At 44.1% G+C, this 27,488-nt stretch overlaps 2 protein-coding genes across 2 annotated transcripts in view; one reads left to right on the top strand and one right to left on the bottom strand.

Moving 5' to 3' along the window:
* Positions 1–3,030: 3,030 nt before the first annotated feature.
* Positions 3,031–26,609, bottom strand: LOC141140497 (uncharacterized). The gene is made up of 3 exons (XM_073627753.1): positions 26,504–26,609; positions 5,309–5,410; positions 3,031–3,979 (listed from the first exon to the last, which is right to left on the bottom strand). The coding sequence occupies exons 2-3, from the start codon at positions 5,395–5,397 to the stop codon at positions 3,094–3,096; spliced, it is 975 nt and encodes a 324-aa protein (XP_073483854.1). The 5' UTR covers positions 5,398–5,410; positions 26,504–26,609; the 3' UTR covers positions 3,031–3,093.
* STX11 (syntaxin 11) overlaps positions 20,484–27,488 on the top strand; it is a 70,174-nt gene continuing 63,169 nt past the window's right edge. The window contains exon 1 of the mRNA XM_073627755.1: positions 20,484–20,742. The gene's annotated coding sequence lies outside the window, so the exon portion shown is untranslated. The remainder of the gene's footprint in view (positions 20,743–27,488) is intronic.

The raw sequence follows: 27,488 nt of genomic DNA, 5'->3' as shown, positions 1-27,488 counted from the left end.
CTTGGAGGTGTGTTTAGGGACAATATCATCTTGGAATACTGCCCTGCGCCCCAGTCTACAAAGGGAGGGGATCATGCTCTGCTTCAGTATGTCACAGTACATGTTGGCATTCATGGTTCCCTCAATGAACTGTAGCTCCCTAGTGCCGGCAGCACTCATGCAGCCCCAGACCATGACACTTCCACCACCACGTTTGACTGTAGGCAAGACACACTTGTCTTTGCACTCCTCACCTGTTTGCCGCCACACACACTTGACACCATCTGAACCAATTAAGTTTATCTTGGTCTCATCAGACCACAGGACATGGTTCCATTAATCCATGTTCTTAGTCTGTCTTCAGCGGGCTTTTTTGTGCATTATCTTTAGAAGAGGCTTCCTTCTGGAACACCAGCCATGCAACTTGATGCAGTGTGCGGTGTATGGTCTGAGCACTGGCAGGCTGACTCACCACCCTTTAAACCTCTGCATTCTGCAGCAATGCTGACAGCACTCATACGTCTATTTCCCAAAGACAACCTCTGGATCTGGAGCTGAGCACGTGTATTCAATTTCTTTGTTTGACCATGGCGAGGCCTGTTCTGAGTGGAAACTGTCCTGTTAAACCGCTGTATAGTCTTGGCCACCGTTGAGGTGCCATGTTGAACTTCCTGGGACCTTGTAACACTAACAAGTCACATGACACCGGGGGGGGGGGGGGGGGGGGGAAATAGCCAATTGGGCCCAATTTGGACATATTTACTTAGGGGGGTACTCACTTTTGTTGCCAGCGGTTTAGACATTAATGGTTGTGTGTTGAGTTATTTTGAGGGGACAGCAAATTAACACTGTTATACAAGCTGTACACTCACTACTTTACATTGTAGCAAAGTGTAATTTCTTCAGTGTTGTCACAAGAAAAGATATAATAAGATATTTACAAAAATTTGAGGGGTGTACTCACTTTTGTGAGATACTGTATATATGTAGCACCCTCTACTTAGGTAGGTGCTAGAATAGGATTTTTGTTTTGAAGAGTAGGTAAATTTAGGCAGGCCTGGCTAGCAGCCAGGCCTGTTTGTTTTGGTTTGTGGGCTCAAAATTAGCAGCTGGTGACTCACAGGCAGCGTCACTGAGACCTCCCTTTTTCTTCTAGAGGATTCTAGAAGGAGAGGAGAGTTGGAGCTGCCTGGGGTGTTCTAAGGAGACCCAACCTGGATTGGCAGGGGACAGGCCTCCTTGAAATCCCATAGTCAGCTCAGCTGGGGAGGAGTTGTCGGGTGGAAAAACTGGAGATGGAGTACTCGGCTGCCAGGGCCTTGGAGGGAGCTCTAAAGTCTGGGGGGGGGGGGACAAGGCTCGGGTGCAGGACAGAGCCTTTCCAGAAAATGTGAAGGTTTTGGACAGGAGGCACAGGAGGAGCGAAGAGTTCAGCAGGAGCTAGTATTGCCAAGCAAGTCTTCAGGAGGGAATCACCGATTACAGCCAGGAGGGCTGGTGAGTGACATGCACAGTCAGGAGGACTGGGGAGGCACACCTGAGAGGACTGGGAGCATGCAGTCTGGGATGGGTTCAGAGCCAGTGGAGAAGATTGGGAATTCATGGGCAGTGGAGTCGGGCAGCTGCAGCCGGGGGGGTGGGGGTTTCAGGGCCTGAAGAGGGCTGACTGGGAGCAGTAGTCCATCTGTAGGACAGCGAGCACTACAGACTTTCTATTTCTTTCCCTATACTATAGGGACCCATGGTCCCTGCCTGCAAAGGGCAGTTGCTGAGGCCTGGCTGAGCCAGTGTCAGGCCTAACCTTACATGTGCTAGCTGGTTCTGAGGATTAAGAGTTTTGCAGGAGGAAGGAAAAGGAATAGTCTGCAAGCAAGGAAAGTGCTGGAGGAGACGTATTAACGTGTACAGGGAGTGTACATAGTTCCTCCCAATTGATTGATATACAATTCACCAGGCATCCCATATTTCCCTTACCCCATCCAAGTTAAATTCCCTCAATAAAACATACAAAAACAAGCACATGGACTGTTTATTATCTTAGGCCCCATTCACACCTGAGCGTTTTGTAGCTTGAAGCCTGAAGCTACAAAACGCTTGAGGGGAAAAAATACATTATTCTCTATGGAGATGGTTCACATCTCCACTCCAAGTCGCCTGAAGCTCAAACAAGTTCTGGACCCTTTTTTGTCGCGCGAATCGGGCATATTTGGGCGTTTTTGGAGCGTTTGTATTCCCATAGAAACTAATGGAAACGCTCGATTCAAGCGTCTAGCGCGACAACTAGCGTTTCTACGGGCGTTTTGTGGCTTTTATCTGCTCAAGTGAAATAAAATTACATAAAGGAAATGACATAAAACATACACAGGAAGTGCACAGATCACCATTTTTTGGTTAGAAGACATGGAGGCCAGCAATATAGAGAGTGAAGTGGATGAGACAGTATGTCTTTTAGATCAGGAGAGCTTTATTAGAATGGTAAAGCAGCACCCCTGTCTCTATGATTCCAGAGATCCATGCTACAAGCTGCGAGCGAGCAAGAGGAGGGCATGGAACCAGATTTGCTGCCAAGTTTTCACAAACTGGGCAGACTTAAATGCCGTGTGAAGGATGATAAAGGTAAGATAAACCCCTGCAAACATAACCGACCATAGAAAGATAATATGATGATTGTTATTTAGTACATTATAAATAAGAATCTTAGCACCAGAAAAACAGTACTAGCTTATGCTTATATTCCTATGCATTGCTTACAAGATCATACATATGAGAAAACAGACAATAGATGTGCAATTACAGTTCACTATGGCCACATATGTGTACACACAAATTGCAGAATGTGGCCAGGATGAACTAGAATGGCACATCTATTGCCTCCTTTTTATATAAGTATAAGCACCTAATGCATAGGAGTATGAGTATAGTATTGTTAGCATGTCACAAATACATGAAGGCACCCTCTGACACCTAGTGAATATTGTATGGATACTGCACACAAAAATAAATATATATTTAAAAAAAAACATGAGACTTCTTATCAATACATCAAGCATTTTTATTAATTATTCAGTACAGTATAGTATATGGTTCTATTAACAAACAACTAAAGATTTAAAATTATTCAATTGCTTCAAGCTGCCATGGGACCTGTCCTGCTGGAGACATAAAGTAGGAAGCAAATTGATCCCTGACATGTGTACCTTGTCTGCTTCCACGAACACCAGTCCAATGAGCTCTTTCCATGTTCTGATGTAATGGGTCCTCAAACTCAAATCCATCCCTTTGCCTTACAAAGTTATGCAAGGCACATGCAGCTTTAACAGCACAGACCGCATTTTGCATGTTTAGAACAATGGGAGTGTGCAGGACCCACCATTTGTTTGCTAAAATGCCAAATGCACATTCGACAACTCGATGTGCTCTTGTTAGCCGATAATTGAAAACACTCTTCTGCACAGTTAGATTGTGTTCCCCCGAATAAGGCCGTAGAAGATGCTCACTCAGAGCAAAGGCCTCATCCCCCACAAAAACACTGGGTAGGGGAGGGCCATTTGTGCCCGGGAGTGGACTGTTTTCCGGAAGGTCCAGACTATTGGTACGCAGCATGTGTCCAAATGAAGAATTCCCAAAAATAGTAGAGTCAGCGCTGCTGCCATATGACCCAATATCTATATAACGGAAGCAATAATTAGCATCAGCCACTGCCATTAAAACAAAAGAAAAATATTTCTTGTAGTTAAAATACTGGCTTCCACTACCCATGGGCTTTACGATCCGAATATGTTTCCCATCAATCAGTCCAACGCAATTGGGGAAGTTGCAGCGTTGCCAGAAAACGTCAGAGATCTGTGACCATTCTTCTGCTGTAGGTTTGTTAAACACAATATCCTTCAACACATCCCAAATAGCAGAGCAGGTGTCACGGACTATGTAACTTGCTGTTGATTTTCCAACCCGAAAGGCATAGTGTAGACTTGCTAATGATTGTCTGGTTGCTAGGTACCTACAAAGTAATAAATATATATATTTTAATTTGTTTTTTTACAGTTAAAATACTCAAACAGAAGTGGAAGAGTATACGTGATGCCTACACTCGACATCTAAGACTACTCAGGGAATTTAGGAGTGGATCTGCGGCGTGTGCTCCTAGAGAATAACATGCATGCTAAAGAGATAAAGTTCCTTCGGCCATTGCTGGCTTTGGGGCGGTAAGCTATTATCTGTATGAATGTCATTAAACAAAATGTAAAGAGAAAGTTGTAATAATTAATTTCTATTTTCAGTACTGAAAACTGCTGGGAGGATAGTACTCCAAATAATGATTTGGACACAGATGCTAACAGTCAGCAAGCCAGGCCAAGCGTCTGCCAGTGAGCAAGCAAGCCAAGCATCAGGTGATCAAGCAGGCCAAGAGCCGGAGAGCCAAATGTCGACTCCAGCACGTTCAACATCTGCAACACCTGTGGGAGACAAGGAGTCCACACCACCCATATGTGCTCGTGTACCTGCTAGAGCAACAAGAAGGAGGGCTCCTGAACCTGATTTTAATCGAATGTTGGACATTATGGCCAGTATGTCTGAAAGAATGAACAGCAACAGGTCGCATGTGCAGGTTTCTGCAAGGTGTCTGGAAGGTCTGATGGAGAAGGTATCATCAGAACTCCAAGCAGACATGTTGGCAAGTACCATCTGTTACATCGCGACTTTCATTCCACCAACCACCACATATAGGTCTTCAAAACCTCCACCACCTTATGGTCCATATGCAAATATCCCCCCACCCCATCTGCCAGCACCACCTCGGTTGTCATCACCACATACTTCCACCCACCTTCCTCTGCCAACAGCACCACCTTCTAATTATCTTCCTCTGCCAACAGCACCACCTTCTAATTACCTTCCTCTGCCAACACCACCACCTTCTAATTACCTTCCTCTGCCAACACCACCACCTTCTAATTGGCAGTATAATGAAAATCCCTCTACCTCCACCTGGTCACATTATGGCCATGCCATGAATGTGGTGATGTCAGCAAATGAGGCAGGCAACTCCTCCCAAACTTTTCATCAGCTCTAATTTTTTTTTTTGTTGTTTTATAAGCTACGTTAGCTCTATCTCTTTTTTTATATTGTTGAGCTGTATATGGGAATAAAAAATAAACGAACAGAAAAATTTATATTTGAATAATATTTTATATTTTAAAAAAAGTAAAGTTTTTTTTGCTTTAAAAAATGTGTGTTTGGTGTTTATTTTATGCATATACAAAAATTTAAATATTGGGTTCTTCATGTATCAGTCTTTAAAAAATTACAAAAAATAAGAAAAAATTACCTCAGTGTGATGATTAGTCGTTCTACAGGGGGTATACTGTTACGGAAATATGTATCCATTCGTTGCAACCGACTACTGAGTAAACCCATTAACTCATTAAAGCTGTGATAAAAAAAAAAAAAAAAGTGGGGTTTATTAGTGGACATGATAAGAAAGGAACAATGTCAAACATCATGAATCCAAATAAGTTTTATTAACCTTTTTATGGACATCCTAGTGTAGTCCAAAAATGTATCTTCATGATCACATAGGTCACTGTACATGACCCAAAATTGGCCTCTCTCTTCTCTATCAGCAATTACGGGGTGAATCCAGTATCTGCATGCCCTCTTTATTTCTCCTCTCTCTTTCATGCAGAAAATAAGACGTAACAGTGGCTGCTGCCACAAAACACACCATCTCATCATCACTCATCTTTGCAGAGGACAATACAAACACATGGAGCAGGAAGCACAATGATGAACCGGAAGAAGAAAATTCACCCAGGAAGCAGATGAAAAAAATCTAAAAACATAGCAACAAATGATAAAAGAGATGATCATGTTTCCTATTGGCTAAAAAAAAAAGCGGCAAAGCTCAAAAAACGCCGGAAAACGCTGTATACAAATGCGCAAATACGCGCAACAAAACGCCGGAAGAAACGATCGAAAACGCTACGCTCAGGTGTGAATGCAGCCTTAGAGTGACTGAGAATTGAATGCCGGGCTGGGCAGGGTGAGAGGTAGTCCATTACACTCAGCGGCTCCTACGGGGGCACACATATACATATACACACACACCATAGTTTGTAGATGCTATGACAAACCAATCAACATAAGCTTATTGGAATTTTTCTTTTTTTTACCAAAAATATGTGGCAGAATACATATTGGCCTAAATTTATGAAGAAATTTGATTTAAATTTTTTTTTTTGGACATGTTTTATAGCAAAAAGTAAAAAAGAAAAATTTTCTTCAAAAGTCTTTTTTTTTTATAGCGCAAAAAATAAAAAACCCAGAGGTGATCAAATAACACCAAAATAAAGCTTTATTTGTGGGGGAAAAAAAGAAAAATTTCATTTATGTACAGTGTTGCATAACCGTGCAATTGTCATTAAGTAGCGCAATGCTGTATAGCAAAAAAAAAACATTAGACTAACCAGTAATGGTATTTCAATGAATCTTTCAGGTCAGCTTCTTGGAGAGATGATGGCTCTGCCCTCTACAGGAAACACAAATCAGACATTTTTTAAAAAGCCCTCCCCTTCCTCTGACCCTCAGTTGTTTTGAAGATCAAGTAAACCTCCACCAACGTGCACAAAGGTAGTAAATGATATAGAATAACAGAGAATCTCCGTAAATCACTACCACCAAGCTAAATAAAAGAATCAGTGTCAAAAGACTAGGATGGGAATCCAGACGCTGTCCTGGAAGATTCATGGAAATACCATTACCGGTAAGTCTAACAGGGGTTTTCCCCCTTCATCTTCCAGTTGAGCTATTTGGAGAGTATAAGCAAGATAATATACCTTAGGGAGGGATAACAGCATGCAACACTTTCCTTCCAAAGGAGAGGTCCTGGCTGGAGAGCATCTGAACTCTATAATGCCTGATGAACGCATGAGAGGAAGACTAAACAGCAGCTTTGGATATTTCTTCCCACAATGCTCCTGCTCTTTCTGTCCATGATGCCCTTGGCCACAATGTGGCCAAGGATATTGTAGAATGATCCCTAATTCTGTTATGAGGGGCTTGACCTGAGGAACTGTAAGATTTGCAAATAGTTTCCCTAATCCACCTGGGGATGGAGCTCTTGGAGGCCCTAAAACCCCTTCCTGGGACCACTAAAAGAAACTAGAAGCTGAGAGGATCTTAAAAACTCACTAGTAATCTCTAAATAGTGAAGTAGACATCTTCTAACATCCAGAAAACAAAATCTTTCCTCCTCTGAATACCTGGGGGAGGTACAATAACTAGGACAAACCACTTCCTGTGATCTGTGAAAACTGGAAGAAACTTAAGTTAAGTACAAAGGATCTGATTTAATAACCACCCTATCATCCAAAATTCTCAAAAAAAGGGTCCTTACAAGAGAAGGATTCTCAGAAATCCTTCTACTTGAGGTGATGGCTAAAAGAAAAGCAATCTTCATAGTTACCAACTTTAAAGACACCTCACTAAAAAGGTTCAAAAGGAGCACTGGTAAGAGCATTCAACACTAAAGACAGGTCCCAAAGGGGAATCTGCCTAATTAACCTGGGGATACGTCTGGTTCTTGATAAAAGAAATCTTTTTACCAATGGTTCCTCAGCTAGCCTGACATCGAAGAAAAAGTGACAAGGCAGCAACCTGAACTTTAAGGGTACTAACAGAAAGGCCCTTTTCTACTCCCTCCTGTAAAAAATCCAAAATACAGGGAAAAGAAAAAAAAAAGTCAAACCCAGCTTTTTTTCTGCCAGGAAACAAAAGTTTTCCGAACCTTACCGTAAATTTTCCTATAACCAATTTACAGCTGTCTAGAATAGTACTAATAACGCTTCCCGAACACCCTATAAACTGTAGGATGCACCGCTCAGCCTCCAAACAATCAAATGTTAAATCCGAGGGTTTGGATGGAACACTGGCCCATGTCGGTGGAGTTCCCTTCGATCCGGCAGGGGCCAGGGGGGAGCTACTGAAAGGGTCCTCAGGGTTAAGAACCAACTCCTTCTGGGCCACCAAGGAGCTATCAGGATTACCTCTGCTTGTTCCTAGATAATCTTTCAGATTACTAGGAGGCAACAGTGCAAATGACGGGAAGGCATATAAAAGACTGAACTTCCATGGGAAAGGCAGCGCATCCGTCCCTAAATCCACCTCTCTCTTTCCAGTGAGAAGAAGGCTGGAAGCTTCCTGTTTTGAATAGATGCAAAGAGGTCCACTAAGGGTATTCCCCATCTTAGTGAGATCTCTTAGAACACTTCCCTGTTTGGCTCCCAAATGCTGCTGCTGACTCTCACCCGACTCAGAAAGTCTGCTAGAATATTTTCTGTGCCGCTAATGTGGACATCCCTGATTGAGACAATATAGTTTTCTGTCCAACTCAGGATCTGCTGGGTTAATGATAACAGACTGTTCAAGCAGGTGCCCCCCTGCTTGTTGAGTTATGGTATGACTGTGGCATTATCGGAAAAGACCAACAGCTCGCCTGCTCGAATCCTCGGCTCCAGAGCTACTAACGCCTTCCCCACAGCAAGGAGCTCTATGAATTTGGACGACTGGGCCGCCTCCTCTGGCAGTCAGGATCCCTGAGCCTGCCAGTCCCCTGAGTGAGCTCCCCAACCCCAAAGACTGGAGTCGTGGTTACTTTTATTGGGGAACACTGTGCCCAAGGCCTTCATCTCTGCAAATACTCTGGATGTTCCCACTGCTGTCATTAAACCTAACAGCTGCATCACCTGGCGAGAGGAGGCTTGTGGCAACCTGAAATTCTACACGTAAAGGATAATCTTTGATATCTTTTCCACCTGAAGAGATATCTTTTGACTTACTGTGTCTATCCGGTAACCCAAGGACAGACTCGGAGAAGGCAAAAGACAAGATTTTTCTAGATCGATTTTTCATTCCAGCCTAACCTCTGAAGGGTCTTCAAAATCAATTCTAGATCTCTTGAAAGTCTTTCTTTCCCCGTGCAAAAATTAACAAATCGTCTATATAAGGAACTATTTAAATTTTCTCTAAACGAAAATAGGCTATGACTTTGGCCCTAATTTTAGAAAAAACTCTTGGGGCTACAGAGAGTTCAAACGGCAGAGCCCTGAACTGCCCATGGCATGGTCCGTTCTCTGTAAATCTCAGGAATTTCCATTGACTGGGAAACTGGCATGTGAAGATAAGCGTCCTGAAGGTATAGAGTTAACGTGAAAATATCTGGTATTAACAGATTTCTGATAGAATAGATGCTTTCCATACAGAACCATCTGTAAATCAGAACTTTGTTCAGGGCACTTAAATTGATGATCAGCTGAAACTTTCTGGATCATTCTCTTACAAGGAAAAAAGTGAGAGTAGAAACCCTGAAGTTTTTGATCCTCCGGGACAGGAGAAATCACTCTCTCTGACATCCAGAGAGAAATCAGGTTTAACATGGCCTGTTTTATTTCCTGGTCCCTGGATAGTCGGACGAGAACAAATCTTTGAGGTGGGGGGAATTCTGAACTCTAATCTGTAGCCCTGTCTTATCATCTCGAGGATAAATGGATCTTCCACTGTTTGGCAAAAAGGGTCAACCTTCCTCCCACCCCTAACCTGGAGTCACTGCAAACTTTTGGCAGGGGCTGAAGAAGTAAAGCGTGCCCCCCCCCCCCTTTTGCTTGTCTTTATTGATAGACCACTTTTTTATGGTCTGACGAACACCTGATTTAAACTCAGATTTGTTCTAGAAACCAAGAAAAGGTCTTTTACCACAAGGTCTACCTCTGTTAGAAGGGAAGTGCTTACTTCTTTCCGAAAATCGAGCTAGGACTTCCTTTAGGGTACAACCAAATAGAAGTTTGCCCTCAAAGGGAATACCGCACAAGTTGTTCTTACAAGTAAAGTCCCCCTCCCAGGATTTCAGCCAGATAGCTCGCCTAGCGGATCTAATTAGTGCCAACACTAATTTAACTATTTCAGCTGTGGCATTAGCCAGAAATGCCACAGATTTAGCGACCAAGGGGAGGGAATCTTTAACCTCCTGTACTGGAGTGTCAGAGGAAAGCAAATCATCCAGCCTCTGAACCCAAACATCCAGGTTCCTAGCCACCCATGTGGAAGCCAGAGCTGGACCCAGAGAGAAAGCTGAGGCATCCCAGGCTTTCCGAGGCAAAGCATTGGCCCCAGGTCAGAGACAGCCTGTGAGCTAACGGTTTCTAACATTCAGGCAGCCTAGCCCTACAATTTCCACACTTTTACTTAAATGGTTTGTCAACCTGAAAGAAGAACACAAAGGATCCTTTCCACCTACACCGCCCTTATGCTCACATTTCTTAGGGGGTAGTGTTGGAAGTGGATGCAGCTGCTGGATCAGTCTAAGCAGGTGCTCCATCTGCAGGGGTATCCTCACAATCCATAGGTATTAGGAAACCCACGTCTGCAGGGCTGAAATAAATCAGTCTTTGTCAAGTGAACGGTGCCACACTGAGAGGAGACCACAGCCACCAACAGTTTAGCTGCCACTAATGTGAACAGTGAAAACCCAGTCTCATTGCCGCTTTAGCCTGCTGGGAACAAGTAACACGGCATTCGGAAGCATGCCGCCTCACTTCCGGTTTCAGCTTCATGTTAACATGCCACCGAAAGTGTGTCATGGGATGCCTTCTTGGTACATCCAAGGTGGGAAAAAAGGAGCAGGATACCTGCTGCAGCCTCCGAGTGCATCCCGGGCTAACCACAGGCAGGAAGGCAGAGCGGACAGTGGGCAGTGGAAGCTGCCTTAAAACCACAGCAAGGCAAGTGCCCATAAAACAAAGGGGTGCCCTTTAGGTAGATAAAGTTTTGCAAACAAAGTCACAATTAAGCCACCTAAAGGGGGACAATAACCACAACTACTAGACCAAAAAGAAAATAACAAACGGAATGGTGTGTGTACTCCTGGAGGGTCTGAAAACACAAAACAACTGCGGGTCGGAGGAAGGGGAGGGCTTTTTAAATTATGTCTGATTTGTGTTTCCTATAGAAGGTGGAGCCAATCGTCTCTCCAAGTAGCTGTCCTGGAAGATGAAGGGGAGGTCAAGTGGTTAATGAAAATATGTATTTGCACATTGTTTTCATTCTTTGTTGCATCTCAATGCTGCTCATTTCCTGCAGTCACTTCCTGGCTACATGCATGTGCTGCAGCTTCAAGCAGGTTTCCTAATGGTGACAACACTGGAGCAAACCTGTGTAAGATTTGTTAAAACAGCCACTTGTAGTCTCCAGTGGAGGCCTGGGAAACAGGGTAACAACGCAGGAGCAAAACTGGGAGACGTAGTGTTGTCACCCTATTACAGGAAGTGCCACACCATGGACTTTCATGGCAGGATCACAAGGGAATATTTTAAGTAAAGCTGCAGGTTTAAAAGGATTGAATATCACTATTAAAATTACATTAACACATAGCTCCCAACTGTCCCTGATTTCGAGGAACTATCCCTGATTTGGAACAAAGTCCCTCCTCATTTGTCCCTCATTTTGGTCTGATCTATATAGTTGTATATAAAATGCATTTTTTATTTTTCAAAAAGTGTTTCCCAGTGCTAAACCTTTTATTCAATTTCTAAATTGCTGCATTTGTAAATTCCATTAGCCAATATAAAGTAATAGAAGCGGGGAAAAAAACACTTGTGGGTTTAACTAATCCTTTTTTTGGTACAATTTTTCTTTAAGGGACGTGGCAGGGGTGTGTCCTATGCCTACATACTTTTGCTTATAGATGTCCCCCGTTCCCATCTCAAAAAGTTGGGAGATATGTTAACATGATAAGGATGAAATGTGATTTTAGTGATTAGGGTTACATACTGTATGTATATAACATTCTTCAGTAGTAGTTATTCTTTGAACTATTAATCATTATTAGAACAATGTTGCTTTACTGTCCAGTGATTCAGCATTGCACACCGTTATGCTCATCATGGGAGTTTCCACTGTCTGTAGTTCCCCATACAACTGTGAAGTGTCAGAACAGAAACTGGTGGGAGGAAGGCAGAACAGACCGTAAATTAGTCAATCGTATATGGTTTTAGCTAGCAAGGTTCATGTAAAATCTATGCAATTCCCTTACAGTAATGCATCTCTTTGCAGTGTATAGTAAAATACGAGTATATTTACCTTTTGTAAAAAAACAGGGGAAATTTGGGGTTTTAGAATCCCTTAAAGCTGAACTCCAGACAAACAATGAAATACACATGAAATATGTATTGCATCTTTCCTATCTATTTTATTTTATTTATTCTAGTAATTTTTTTTTTCAATTAGTTTAGACACATATTTTTCACTAAGTGCAGGGGTTTATACATAAGACATAAAATATGTATGCAAGAATGGTTTTACCTGTCAAAAATGTATATCTCTGTTCATCCATGAATGAAATTTATGACACCCTGCCACACAGCATAGCCAGCCTGGTGATCTGACTATTCTCTACATCAATGAGACCCTATTCACACTCGTCGAACTTTAAAGCGGTACTAAACCACTTCGTGATTTATTTATTTTTCTGGCCTGAAAGGTAATGTCATAATGTGTCATAATGCATTGCATGCTAGCACATTATGTGAAACTTACCTGAAAACGAAGCCATCAAGCGATGCGCTGTCACCACTGAAGAGTCCGCAGACTCCTGCTGTGTGACTGGCCAGAGCCGCGATGACGTCACTCCCACGTAGGTGCAGGGGAGCCACCGTTTATGGCACAGGCCCAGGTGGCCATTCCTTCAGAGCGCATGCTCCGGTGACATCATCGGCTACATATACAGTAAATATCTGCTAAACGGCGCACATTTAGGAGATATTTACAGTACCTATAGGTAAGCCTTATTATAGGCTTACCTATACGGACAAGTCAGAGGGGGTTATTTACGAAAGGCAAATCCAGTTTTCACTACAAGTGCACTTGAAAGTGCAGCCGCTGTAAATCTGAGTGGTAGATCTGAAATGAGGGGAAGCTCTGCTGATTTTATCATCCAATCGAAGCTAAAATGCTGTTTTTTATTTTCCTTGTATGTCCCCCCTCGGATCTACAGCAACTGCACTTCCAAGTGCACTTGTAGTGCAAAGTGTATTTGCCTTTAGTAAATAACCCCCAAAGATAGAAGTTTACTCCCACTTTAAAACGATCAGTTGTTGCAGGCTAGTGTCTGTTGTGTTTTGCAGTGCCTTGTAATGTTGCAAAACAAGCCACTACATATCTGTATCTTTCTTTTTGTAACTTTATTAATAAAATGTGAAAGTGACATTTCATTTTTTTTTCTATGCGCTGCAGCTCTGCTGTAGTGCAAAAACAGATGGGAACTTCAGGTGAGCTCCGATGTATTGCATACCTCCCAACATTTTGAGATGGGAATGAGAGACACCTACTACCAAATGTATGTAGGCATAGGACACTACCCTGCCACACCCTCTTAACCACTTAAGCCCCGGACCATTTGGCTGGCCAAAGACCAGAGCACTTTTTGCTAATCGTCACTGCGTCGCTTTAACTGACAACTGCGCGGTCGTGCGACATGGCTCCCAAACAAAATTGACGTCCTTTTTTCCCCACAAGTAGAGCTTTCTTTTGGTGGTATTTGATAACCTCTGCGTTTTTTATTTTTTGCGCTATAAACAAAAAGAGAGCGTCAATTTTGAAAAAAAATCAATATTTTTTACTATAATAAATATCCCCCAAAAAATATATAAAAAACATTTTTTCCCCTCAGTTTAGGCAGGTACGTATTCTTCTACATCTTTTTGGTAAAAAAAAAAAAAAAATCGCAATAAGCGTATATTATTTGGTTTGTGCAAATCTTATAGCGTCTACAAAATAGGGGATAGTTTTATGGCATTTTTTAATAATTTTTTTTTTACTAGTAATGGCGGCGATCAGCGATTTTTATTATGACTGCAACATTATGGCGGACAGATCAGACACTTTCGGCGCTATTTTGGGACCATTCACATTTATACAGCGATCAGTGCGATTAAAAATGCACTGATTACTGTGTAAATGTGACTGGCAGTGAGGGGTTAACCAGGAGGGGGCGCTGCAGGGGTTAAATGTGTCCTAGGTATGTTTTCTAAGAGCCGGTTCACACGGGGGCGACTTGTCAGGTGACCTAGCCGCCTGACAAGTCGCCTCCCGTTCTGTACAATGGAACCGTTCTAATCGGAGCGACGCAAGTCGCTCCGACTTAGAAGAAAGGTTCCTGTACTACTTTGGGGGCGACTTGCATAGACTTCTATACAAAAGTCGTCTTGCAAGTCGACGTGGCAGTCGTGTGCAGGTCGCCTCGGTGAGGCGACCTGCAAATCGTGCCGCTTCTAGTGTGAACCAGCTCTAACTGTGGGGGGGATGGGCTACATGTGACACGACACTGATCACCGCTCCCGATTACAGGGAGCTGTAATCAGTGTCAGTGTCACTAGGTAGAACGGGGAAATGCTTGTTTACATTAGCATTTCCCCGTTCTTCAGCTCCGTGAGACGATCGCAGGTATCCCCGCGGACATTGAGTCCGCGGGACCCGCGTTCACACTCACGGAGCTTGCGGTAGGGTCGCGCACGCGCCGGCGGCGCGCACGCGACCACACAGCGGCAAATTCAAAGGGACGTACAGGTACACCCATTTGCACAGCCATGCCATTCTGCTGACGTATATGTACATGCGGCGGTCGGCAAGCGGTTAAAGGAGAATTAACCAAAAAAGAGTTAACTAAATCCACAAGGGCTTTTTTTTACCACTACTATTCCTTTATACTGGCTTTTAAAATTTACAAATGCAGCCATTTAGAATTTTGATAAAAAGTTTAGCACTGGGAAAAACTTTTTGAAAGATAAAAAGTGCATTTTATAACTAAATAGATCAGACCAAAATGAGGGACAAATGAGGAGGAAAGAGGGACAGAGGGACATTGCTCCAAATTAGGGACAGTCCCTCGAAATCAGGGACAGTTGGGAGCTATGGACTATTGTAGAAAAATACTGCATGTCTGCAACCCACCTGAAGGCAGCACACAAAAAAATCCCCTTGAAGTGGGGTCCCTCTGCACTGCTAGGATTAAATGCTTTTTGAGCCTAGGGGGTTCACAACAGAGGCTGCATTACCTAATTCCTCTCCAGCAGGCTCTGGTGCTGTTTTCCCCTCTCCAAAGTTTCCGGTCTGTGGTGGGCCCCCAGGGTCATCATCACATAAAATTAAATCCTATTAATCCTTTATTGTACATGGTGGAGGCAGGAGTGTGACTGTGGCTGAGGCAGCTTACAGAGCAGGCTGCAGTGGACTGGTTGCACAGATTGAAGGAGTCTGTTGGAGCAAGAAGGTAAGTAATACAGCCTGTTCTAGACTTAATGAGCAATTAATCTTTGTGGTGCAGGAAGATTGTTGTGCCCAGAGCTGGGCTTTATTCAAAACAGCTGGAAAGGCTTCCAGCCTCCAGCCTGTGGTTGAACAGTGAAGGAGCAACAACAGGCTGATGGGGTCATCTCTCTGATCGTCTATGCATTTCCTTATGAGGATTGGTTTGGTCACAAATGCTCCTCTTCACTTTCCCAGTCTGTGTGCAAGGGATTCAACAGGTTCATATTTTTTTTTTTTAAATATCTGCTTAGAGTTCAGCTTTAACCCTGAATATTTTAACTATAAAGCTCCTTTTATTCACCTGATGAGCAAGCAGCCACACCCATATGTTTCAGCTGGTTATAATACAGGCCTAGTCAACTGCGCCTGCAGTTACTTGTTCAGATAAATAAAGGAGAATGAGTTTGGGCGTGTATGTGGGTTCACAGAATATCTTAAACTCTGAAAGAAGCTATGGGAAATTAAAGGGTATCTAAACCCAAGAACAAAAATTGAATGTATTACTTTACCTGTCCTTAGATGTGGTGGCTGCATTGCTTTGCTTTTTTCACTTTTTTCCTTTATTTTAACCTGGTATTTAGTGCTGGGAAAAGGTCATCCAGCGCCCAGGGCAAAGAAGCCAAACTGTGCCCCCTTCATTATGTGTAAGCTTAGGGTATGCTACCCCAAGCAGTCATCTGCTTGTCAAAATTCCTTGTATCTGAATGAGCTCACTGGCGCCCCATCCATCCAGTAAACCGCTGTGCCCAGGGCAGCCGTTCCCCCTGCCCACCCCTTGTCATAGTCCTGCTGGTAATCCTACCGGTAACACACTTCCTGTCCTAGGGTGATCACTGTACTGTATTTAGGAGGATCAGGGTGGTCACCTTAGGAGAAAGTGTGTTAGGACTATATAACGCCTACCCCTCTCTATAACTCATGGAGGCGGAGTGTTTTGTAGTCTACAGAGATAGTAGGGAACAATGCTAACCGGTAACTGTTTGCAGTGGAAGAAAGCACAGAACATTACCAGCTCACAAGTAGAAATTAGTTCCAGTGTCCTTTGAACTAGCAAGGAGTTTCAGTGTCCTTTGAACTTAATTACTCTAGCTAATCTCTTTTTTTTTTTTATTCTTTTTATTGTATGTTGTATAAGTTAATTACAGAAAAAAAAACAACCAAGTGCAAAAAAGTCCTTATAAGATAAACAATCCAATGATGTATATCCAGTAAGTTTTCTTATAATGCTTCCATTACACCTCTGTGCGAGTGATTCCACTCCCCGTAGGAGACACACTCACCAGCTACATATGCCTCCCACTCTCGTGTTTGGCTAAATCACTTTTAAACCACACCAAAGGGGTTTATGATGATTCCGATCTCCAGCCGTGAATTTCCAGTATTACTCCACATGTAAATAAAAAAGTGCTCCACTAGTGTAATAACGTATAACCAAATTTAATAGTGCTCCAAAACTATTGCACTCACATGACTCAAATGAAAATCAAGCAGAAATTGATCACAGCAAATGAAACTTCCATGCAATATTAAAGTGATGTATTGCGGTCGCGGCGGACCCAAGGTGTGCAGCGGTCAAATGATGCTCTCACCCACTCCTCAGACCCGAGCTTCCACTTCCTGGTGCGGTGCCTCATGTCACAGCATTTTATGTCACACGTTGTTGATTGCCGTACAGCCACGCCCCAACATGTTTCGTCACATAGACTTAATCATGGGATTTTATGTGACGAAACATGTCGAGTCGTGGCTGTACGACAATCAACAAATGAAGCCTACCAGTGCAGTGTCCATCAAATGCAGCCTATCAGTGCCCACCAATTGCAGCCTACCAGTGCCCACCAAATGCAGCCTACCAGTGCCCACCAAATACAGCCTACCAGTGCCCACCAAATGCAGCCTTATCAGTGCCCATCAAATGCAGCCTTATCAGTGCCCATCAAATGCAGCCTACCAGTGCTCACCAATTGCGCCTATCAGTGCCCATTAATGCCATCTATCAGTGCCCATCAGTGCCGCCTATCAATGCTCACCAATTGCGCCTATCAGTGCTGCCTATCAGTGCCACATATCAGTGCTCATCAATGCCCCCCATCAGTGCCGCTTTTCAGTGCTCATCAGTGCCACTTATCAGTGCTCATCAATGCCGCCTATCAGTGCCCATCAGCAGGACTCTGAGTTGAGAGCATCTCTCTGATACAGCACAGAGCCTGCACTGACAGTCCTCCCCTCGTACGGACGGGACAGGAGAGATCCTATCTGCTCCTTCTCCTCCTGCCCCTCTCCACCTGTGTGCACTGTGGAAAGTGTTAAGCTAAGCAGCTGAATGATCAAACTCAGCTGCTTAGCTTCACAGTTCCTGCAGTGCACACAGGTGGAGAGGGGCGGGAGGAGAAGGAGCAGGTCGAATCTCTCCTGTCCCGTCCGTGCTAGGGGGGGACTGTCAGTGCAGGCTCTGTGCTGTATAAGGATGAGCTCCAGCGTGTTCGCACACTCCACGTGCAGAGCCTGCCAGGAAGTCAGCACTGCGCTGCGCTAATCACAGGCAGTGAGACATTTCCTGATCTCTTCAGCTGCGCATTGGGACAATGTCTCACTGCCTGTGATTAGCGCAGCGCTGTGCCGACTTCCTGGCGGGCTCTGCACGTGGGGTGTGCGAACACGCCGGAGCTCATCCTTAGTGCTGTATGAAAGAGATGCTCTCAGTGCAGAGTCCTGCAGCAAGCAACCCCACTGCCCCCCCCCCCACAGTGGTGGGGCGCTAGGGCGGCTTATCCCTCCCTTCACACCCGCTCGGTGACCTGGATCCCGGCAGCTCAGGGATGTCTCACCCGGAACTTGGGAGCAGAGGGTTGCTTTGGCATGATATCAAGGTGTGTTCCCAAGCAGCACCCTGAGCTGGAAAAGAGGGGCCCAGGGGCAGAGGGAAGATGTATAGGAGGGGTATATAACATATAGAGGAATTGATCCCCACCTCCTGCAGCTCCTGAATGCCTGCGGGAGGGAAAGGAGGAGAAGTGGTCATTCAGCAGCTGCAGGATGTGGGAGTCGATTCCGCTATATGCTACCCCTACTATTCAGCTGTACAGGGGGGCCTCATGGGCAGTCTGGAGCATGGGGCCGGGTCACAAGTGAGAGCCTGTAGCTACGCCCCTGCATCTGTGTAGCAGCTAGCATCTCCTTGATTTGGGGGTGGGGGAGGGTTGGTAAGAGAATACTGTATGTGCTAGTGAATCACTTTGGGAGGAGAAAGGACATGTGCTGGGGGGGGGGGTTAGAATTTATATCCAACCTCCCTCCTAGCACAAGTCCTCTCTCCTCCCAAAGTGCCCCCTAGCACATATAGTATCCTCTTACCCTCCCCCCACCCCCCAAATCGCTAATATCCTCTTACCTTCCCCAACAAATCGCTAGTATCCTCTTACCCTCCCTCCCAAAATCACTAGTATCCTCTTACCCCACCCTCAAATTGCTAGTATCCTCTTACCCCCCAAATCGCTGGTATCCTCTTACCCTCCCCCCACCCCCCAAATCGCTAGTATCCTCTTACCCCCCACCCCCCAAATCGCTAGTATCCTCTTACCCCCCACCCCCCAAATCGCTAGTATCCTCTTACCCTCCCCTCCACCCCCCAAATCACTAGTATCCTCTTACCCCCCAAATCGCTAGTATCCTCTTACCCTCCCCCCAAATCGCTAGTATGCTCTTAACCCCCCTAAATCGCTAGTATCCTCTTACCCCCCACCCCAAAATCGCTAGTATTCTCTTACTTCCCCCCACCCACCAAATCACTAGGATGGGGAGAGACGCTGTCAGCGCTAACAATATAGTGTGGGACATCAAACACCCCGCTCAAGCTGCAGGCGGGTGTGCCCACACTAGTGCCTCTACCCACACACAAGTAGGGAGGGGAGCACTCTGGCACTTCGGCTCCCCCACCTCTGCGGTGCACCCGCCCAGGATCGGCCCTGGTTATATTTAAAGTGAAAATAAACATTTGCATTAAAAAATAGCCTCTGGGTGCTTTATACCATAATGTAGTAACATGCACATTATGGCAGACTTGGGTGCCTCCATGAAGCGAGGTCTGCTTGCTCAGCGGGGGATCTCTCCACTGATTTCCACTGAGCAGGCAGATGACAGGTCTGTGTCCACTCCGATATGCAGAGCGGACACGTACACAGCCCGCTCTCGTCTACGCAGCAATTGGATGGAAACAGCCTGCCTGTCCATTTCCATCCAATGCTACCCAATCTGATCTGCCAGACGGATGGGGAATAGGTCCCCCATCTGCTTGTTTTTGGCGGATAGGATCGGATGTCGGCGGGTGTGAGCAGACATGTGTCGCTGGACAGTCTGAGTTTTGAATCATGTTTCAGGGTTTCAGGTGGACTGAAACCCGGACACATTATTCAGATCGGGCTGTGACCAAGTAACCAAGACAGTCACACAAATCTGTTGCTGTTGGGGAGCTACGGGCGGCTGTCAGGTTTGACATCACTGGGGGGCAGGGCAATGATGTCAGCAAGAGCAATTTGGCTACACCCAATGTTCGCTGCAGCAAGCTATGCCCACCGCATTACTACTCTCCTTGGGGCACCCAAAAGTTTCCCAGGCCGCAAAAGTGTTTGGGTTTGGCTTGAAGAAAATGTGGCAACCCTAGTGTCGCTCCATAGAAGAGACTGGAGGGTCCAATCAGGTTCGCCTGAAAAACTGACAGATGGACCTGTGTGAAAGGGGCCTTACCTGCCAAGCGATCCCATCCACAGCTTCAGTATCAGCACTCTCAGCTTTCACTGGAGCTTCAGTCTTCTTCTGGTCATCCAGCCCCTCTTTGGCCACACTCTACCCTCTCATGCATGCTCAGAGGAGTCACATCATGGCACAGAGCAGTGCTGTAAATGTAAGCTGTGCTGCGCATGCGGACAAGCAGGGAGAAAGGTTTATGAGAGAAAGAGCAACAGGGTCTTTCCTGTAACAAAAATCCTTATTTATTTTTTTTTTTAGCTTAATTCTACTTTAACAAACCATAAAGGAACAAATAAGGGAAATGTATGCATTTGCACACACTAGGTAAGTGACTGGTGTGAGAAGTAAGTTGTGGTGTATATAAATGGTAACACCTCCACTCAGACAGTGAAGCACATCTCACACATTGCTTCCTCTTGTGACACTTGGCCCCCACCCACCTGTGTTCTCAGACAGATCTCTTTTACAGCCATTAAAAAGAGGAAGACGTATATTTCTGAAAAGGGGAACAATCACACACGCTTGCTCTGTTGCAGGTGGTGAGTGCTGGGTCCTGGCCATGGTTTGGAAATGGTCTTTGGGAAGAGCCTGATGTGCTTTGCCTGTTCTTAGTACACCCTGGAAGGATTCTTAGGTAACTACTTCAGTCCAGATTTGAAAGTAAGTGATCCTTTGCTGCAAGTTTTTATTGTCTGATGTGTGTGGGTACATAGCATGACTGCTTAAATTTTATCATTGACTGACCTACATTCAAAACAATGGCTTGAAAGGAGATATTAACCAAGGTTATGTTTCAAATCCTGTTCTATTTATTTCTATATTACTATACACACACGTAGGATACATTGTTATCTCAAGACATTTTAGCATATACTTTAACTTTTCGGTTTCCTTTTGTTATTCAGATTGAAGTTACTTTACACACAGGTGTCCTTAAAATCACAACTTAAGCTGGCAATACACTGTAGCGCTCATTGGCACTTGCGGGGGATGGGGGTGTAAAAGTAGGTGGTTGAGACACATTTTTACCACCCCATACAAAAGCAGCTGGATGGGGTTGTACACATGCCATGGCCCCAATGTAAGAATTAGTCCTCCGTCTGTATTCTGCAATCCATTCAAGTCCATGGGCCATGCTGCAACTTCCCTGCATTATATGCAGTTGTGGCACAGTGGTGTGGGCTTCATCGGGTTAAAACAGTCAAACACCAATGGAACTTTTTAACACCTATGAAAAGTGATCCGCACTGGATCACTTTTCAAAGGGGTGACCAGGTCTGCCGCAAGTTTAAAACCTAGATTTCTTTCTAACAAATTGACAGCATGGATGGGCGCAATTCAACCCACCCCCGGCTTTTGCAGTGGCAGCTGTCAAGAGTATCTGGATGGGGGCTGCGTCTGATTGGATGTAGCCGCTGTTTGACTTTTGTCAAACAGAGCAGGGCTACCCATTGATATTTGTCAGGTTCTTCAGGAACCTTGACAGAATTTGCTCAGTGTATGGCCAATATAGGTTCACTTTTGTTTCAGAGAAATAACCGACTGTCACATGATAGTACATTTGTTTTCTGTGTAAGACTCCATTCACATGTGCATTTTTATGCACAATAATGGTAATCCTCTAGTTGCGTGTCAACGCAACAAGAGGATTACCATTTTCTATAGAGCTCTTTTGGACCTCTGAATAAAGTTCAGGTGTTCATTATAAATTTTTTTTTTTTTTTTTTGTTTTTGCTTTTTTGTGTTTCATAAACTTTTAATGGGAGTGAATGGAAAAATGCAGGCGTGCAAGTGTAATCCTAGCCTAACGCAGGACCTGCATTCTTTCAGTAAGAAATTTAAAAACCTTTTCTGGGAAGCTATGCCAAGCTTGGAGGTGTTTTTTCTTTGAAGCATTCTATAGACCGGCTTGGTCACACTTCATGCATGGTAAAATGGTTTTGTTTGTTGGTGCTATGCTCTTATAAAGAATAGAGCACTGTTTTGCTTTCTTTCCCCCCCCCCCCCCCCCCCTTTACTGAAATGTCACAGTGTGACATTTCATGCATTCTATGTGCAGTGGTTGGCTGCGGTGCATAGAAATGCAGAACGAAACCGAACTGCGGCTGAATTGTGCTGTTGGGCAGAAAGATTGCTGGTGCATCACTCAGATTTCTGCACCACACCAAAGCTCATCCAAAGGCTACTTTAAAGTGGGAACATGGTACATAGAAAACAATCCTTTTCTTTTTTCCCTTGTGGATACCTGTGTTTTCTAGTACAGAAAACTCCACACAAGTATGAATAATGCCCAGTACACACAATGAGATTATCGGACAAATGATCGTCCATGTATGTGTTTTTTTTTTTTTTGTTTTTTTTTTTTTTTTTGCATGCTAATCTCAGATCGTATCTGATGAGTTTACTAAAGTCATGAAAATTTGTGTACGACCGAATAAAAATTCGGAAGTGATGTCATGTGTTGTAATGCATTTGTATTGCATTTTCGAACGACAGCTGTACTGATTAAAATGAAAATCGTACCATCTGGCATCGTCCAATTTTTTTTTTTTCCGTGCATGTCCAATCAAATAATATCATATTAGCTTGTCTTGATCGGCTCACGAAAGCTCTGTACTAACGTTCAGATTATCGTACGATCGCTCCGACATCTGTATTTTTACAGATCTGCTCTCAGCCTGTCGGGGTGCTTGGGGAGCATGTGAAAGAGGAACAGTAGAATCCTACCAATTTCTTCCATTGAAAGACTTTTCCACTTTCTTGATAAGCCTCCTTTTTAAGGCTGGGTTCACACCATTGCGAATTGGATGTGGTATCACCACATCCAATTCGCAATAGCAGGAGATTTTGACCGGCTCTCTATGGAGCCGGTTCACATATCTCTGCAGCAGGTCCAGTGTGTTTTGCAGAAAAACGCAGTGCATCTTTTGATCTGTTTCAGGTGTGAATTTGCGCTGAAATCAGACCTGAAACGGTGAACAAGCATGCACTGGACCCCTGCTGTGAGAAAGATCTGTCTTGGGTGTGCACCGAACCAAAAGGAGAAGTAGGGACAAAGCTCTTTTGACTTTTGACTCTACTTCTCCTATGGGTCACAGGAGTACTGTACACTTAATTCTACACTACTGTGACCCGTATTCACCTGACAGCGGGCTAAAATCTGCTGTCAGCTGACGTCACTCAGCCAGTCCAGGCTCTGCAGGGATCCTGACTTTAATGTTGGGATCCACCCAGAGGTCTGAAAAGTAGCCGATTTGTCTTCTCGGCATGCCACTGAGGGCTTGAACCAGCTGCTCCCGCCACCTCCATAGCACGGCACTCCTGTGAGAGATGGAAGGTAGAGCAGGTGACACCAGCTCTCTTATCACTGAAGATTGAGAACTGAGCGATCAGCGGATTTTGATCACTCGGTTCTTGGTTTTAGGGGCAGGTGGGGACAGGTGCAACATTGGACCAATGTTACATCCACCTAGGTGAGTATGAAATGAATTTTTTTTTTTTTTTTTTTTTCCCATCAACCCACACTTCTCTTTTAAAGCCCAACTTTGGGAAATGTGAAAATTCTCCCTTGCAGTGGAGCTACACCTGCACTGCAAGGGTTAACTGCTAATTTTATTCTTGACAAAAACAAAACACACTTTTACTACTCGATCCTTTGTCCCACCAAGGCAGACAGGGTTCCCCCCCATGTTCTGGAGGTGGACTGTACTTTGGCATCATTCTGTCCTATGCATTGCTTGAACTCCGATCACTGGGGCATGGTGAAGAATAGGCTGCGGACTCAGCCCTACTCCAAAATAAAAATGTTCATGTTTCCCGTAATTGGGCTTTAAAGAGGTTCTATAGCCAAAAGTTTTTCTGCCTTAATGCTCTACTTGCACTAGGTTAAAAAACCTTCCACAAATTTGTCCCCCACCCCCCAATGCCTACCTGAGCCTTGCATCGATCCAGTGCTTTGCCTGTCTGCAGCAGGCTCTGAGACAGTAATGGGAACCATTGGCTGTTGCTGCTGTCAATCAAATCCTATAAGCTGAGAGTGGGGGGGTGGGGCCGAGCTGCACTGTGTGTGGCTATGGATGCACACAGCCCGACTTGGGAGCAAGCCTTCACGTGTGTCTGTGCCACCATAGACAGCAGCTTCCTATAGTGGCACATGGAGAAAAAGAGGCACTAAGATTGCAGGAGGAGAACCCCAGAAGTGGGGGGGGGGGGGGGGTTCAGGGTCACTGTGCAAAACAATCACACAGAGCAGGTAAGTATAACTTTTGATATATAATTTTTTTTTTTTTTATTGAATATAATAAGTAATAATACAAACTGTTATATACTTTAGTCAATAATAGTGAGAATAGTTACAAAAAGTTATAAAGGTTGGTGCGTATTTTATATATCTCTTGATATCCTGGATCAGCCTACCCCTAATGGGTTCAAACTGTTGGCATGAACTGGACATCAAGTTAACTAAATGGTTGCATCCAGATAAACTTAAATTGAGAAGGAATGAAAAAACTAAACAAATAAATAAAAAGAAGGCAGGTCCAAGAAGATAATCTACATTAAAAATAACCTCCTATGAGACTTCTGGGTACCACCTAACCTTTGATATTTTATTAAAGAAAAAACGCAAAGCTTTACAACAACTTTAAGCCTGGATTCACGCTTGAGTGTTTTTTTTTTTTTTCTTTTGCATGAGAATTTTAGCTTTTTAGCCATTGGAAAGCCAGTTGACTAGGTAGACAGTTGTGCGCCATGTAACTGCATGAAAAGCAAATGTTAAAAACTTTTTCTAAGCATCTATAGTCTATTGGGGCCAAAAACATGCAATCATCCCCCAAAGAAGCTCCTGTACTTTTTTTGGAGCCTTGAACAATGGTAAATTGCTCAGATTTGAATGGGCACAATAAAGTGACATAGAAATCTGGTGTTGAGCGTTAAAGCTTTTCTGGGAATGCACTTCAAATTGCTCAGGTGTGAATGGGGGTTAAAGGCTTCATTGCTTTTACGAACGTATTGTGTTGTGTACAGGCCCAGTTTTGTTAGCCTTATTTACGTATAGCTTTTACTTCTACAACAGCAAAAAATTCAGACAATCTCTCTGGTTATCCCTGACCAGGGTTTACTAGGTTGCTTGTTGGTTAAACAGGTTGTGAAATATGACTGAAGTTCACCTGAAGCATGCTAACTTTGTTGCTAGGTTATATGGGCTGTCATAGGGAGCCCAACACAGAAAGGGGACAGGTGAAGAGAGATCTCAACGAAACTGAAATTTGCTGTGATAAATTTTTTTTTATTTTTTTTTTTTTTTTGTTTCCCCTGAGCCGAAACACCTGACAGGCTTTGTGTTTACACAATCAGACATTTCCCAACAGGTTGGACCACTTAGGAGTTAACCCCTGTACATCCTGATCAATGCGACCGATGATGGAATTGGTTGCATCATTTTTAAATAGTAGAATAACTACTGACATGATGATGAGTAAAGTTAGTTAAATAATGGTAGCGGAGACTGATATTTTTTTTTTTTTTTTTGTTTAGGCCGGGTTCACATATGTGCGGCCGCGGTTCCCAGCATGAGGTCTGGTGCGTCCCTGTTCACCGGTTCAGGTGCGATTCAGGTCCAAATTTGTGCCTAAACCGGACCCAAACACGCACAAGACCCTTTTGGAATGTGGACTGCGGCCGCCCTGGATCAGTGTGAACCGGCTCTATTGCTAGCCGGGCACACTTGCATCGCATGTCATGCGAATTGGATGCAGGTTTCCTTGCATCCAGTTCGCACACATCTGAACCTGGCCTCAACGTATCTGTATCCTTTTAGGGCCAGCTTCCATCTGTGAAGTGCGTTTTACCATTAAAGTGCGTTACGACTGAATTCTATATAACGTGCATTTTCATGGAAGCACATCAAAGATGATCCAGTGTGTTACAGCCAAATTTCTGCTTTGTAGCAGCGGGGAAAGGGGCTGGACTGGGGCTGTCTCTTGGGATGTATATCCCGTCCCCAGCCACCTCCGCAAACACCCGCCCCCCATCTCTGCCCTAACGCCATCTAATGCATTCAGATAAAAAGCCTTCTGTGTGCAGCCCCCCCCCCCCCCCAACACTTATCTATGGTCCCTCGATGTCCACGAGTGTCTCAGCCATCCGAGATTCTCCCTCCTGATTGGCTGAGACACAGCAGTGGCACCACTGGCTGTCACTGCTGTCAATCAAAGTTAACTAGCCAATCAAGGGAGAGAGGGGGCAGGGTTGGGGCTCCGTGTCTGAGTAAACACAAAGAGCTGTTACTCGGTTTTACAATCGCTTTAAGTTCCGCTTTAAATTGTAATTCATATATAAAATCTGAAAATGCCAAGACAAAAAAATATTGAAAAAACAGAATTCAAATATTAGTTACAGGCTTGCTAAAAATGATGCTTACCATAATCTTAACAGTTTCCTGTAAGAGGTGAAAGCATTTCATCTGTGTTTCCTCTGCCTGCAAGTCACAGCTGTTAACTGACACAGGAAGCACTTTTCTAATCTGTGAGAAAATGATGATGTAAGCTTCCTGGCTGATACTGTAAAAGCCCCATAACTATAGTAATAGGTAAAAATGCAGCAGCAGGTTCAACCATACATTAAGGGTCTTTTCTTATTAGTTGAATGTAGACATTTCCAGTGGTTCTAACCTTGAGGAGGTTAGGTTTACATCTGTGGCATTGCACACATGTTGATATTTTTTTTGTTTTTTTATTTGCGCACATGTTAACATGTTTTATTAGAGCAGACAATTATTTGAATGGACTTCCCTAACACACAAAATCGCACAAATGAAGCAGCATGTACCTTTTTTGCATACAACATGACATCACAAGGCATGGTAAGTTACCATGTGTTGTAGTGTGTTACAATGCTTGTGCACTGGCAAGGTGCATTTGGGTGCCATTAGCAATGAATGGTACCTTGGTGCACCAAAAAATAAACACGCACTCTGGCATACCTCCCAACTTTCTGAAATGAAGGACACCTTTTAGCTCAGACTGTAGGCAGAGGACATGTCCCTGCCACGGCCCTTATTGCACAGACTATAAAGATCCAATATGAAAAAAATGACTGGCTAAACCACATGTGCTTTTGTGATCTCTATTTTTCCTTTTATATTGGCATTTCCATATTTAACAAATGCAGTATTATAGATGTAGTACCCTGATGTTTAAGAAGGGTTGCTCCTAAATTTACCTGCCAGGTGTAGTTACCTTGACTCATTGTTGGAGATCAATTGAGTTCACCCTGTCTGCACTTCTCTCTTCTGTTGCTAGATGGACAGGTATCTGGTGACATTAGACAAGACAAAGGCATTGCAAGGACAGATTAAGAATGGACAGGGTATCTCAGCCAATAGGCAGGGGTTGTTTGTTTTTTTT

Source organism: Aquarana catesbeiana, linkage group LG04, assembly GCF_042186555.1.
Source record: "Aquarana catesbeiana isolate 2022-GZ linkage group LG04, ASM4218655v1, whole genome shotgun sequence".
Classification (NCBI taxonomy): Eukaryota; Metazoa; Chordata; class Amphibia; order Anura; family Ranidae; genus Aquarana; species Aquarana catesbeiana.
Note: the sequence above shows the minus strand (reverse complement) of the source record. Positions and strands in the feature narration are given on the sequence as shown.

Bases quoted from the DNA above. Each gene is read 5' to 3' on its own strand.
- LOC141140497 (XM_073627753.1), bottom strand. From the start codon at position 5,397: ATGGGTTTACTCAGTAGTCGGTTGCAACGAATGGATACATATTTCCGT. The intron at 3,980-5,308 runs GTAATTTTTTCT...ATTACTTTGTAG, and splicing joins CGACTAATCATCACACTGAG to GTACCTAGCAACCAGACAAT.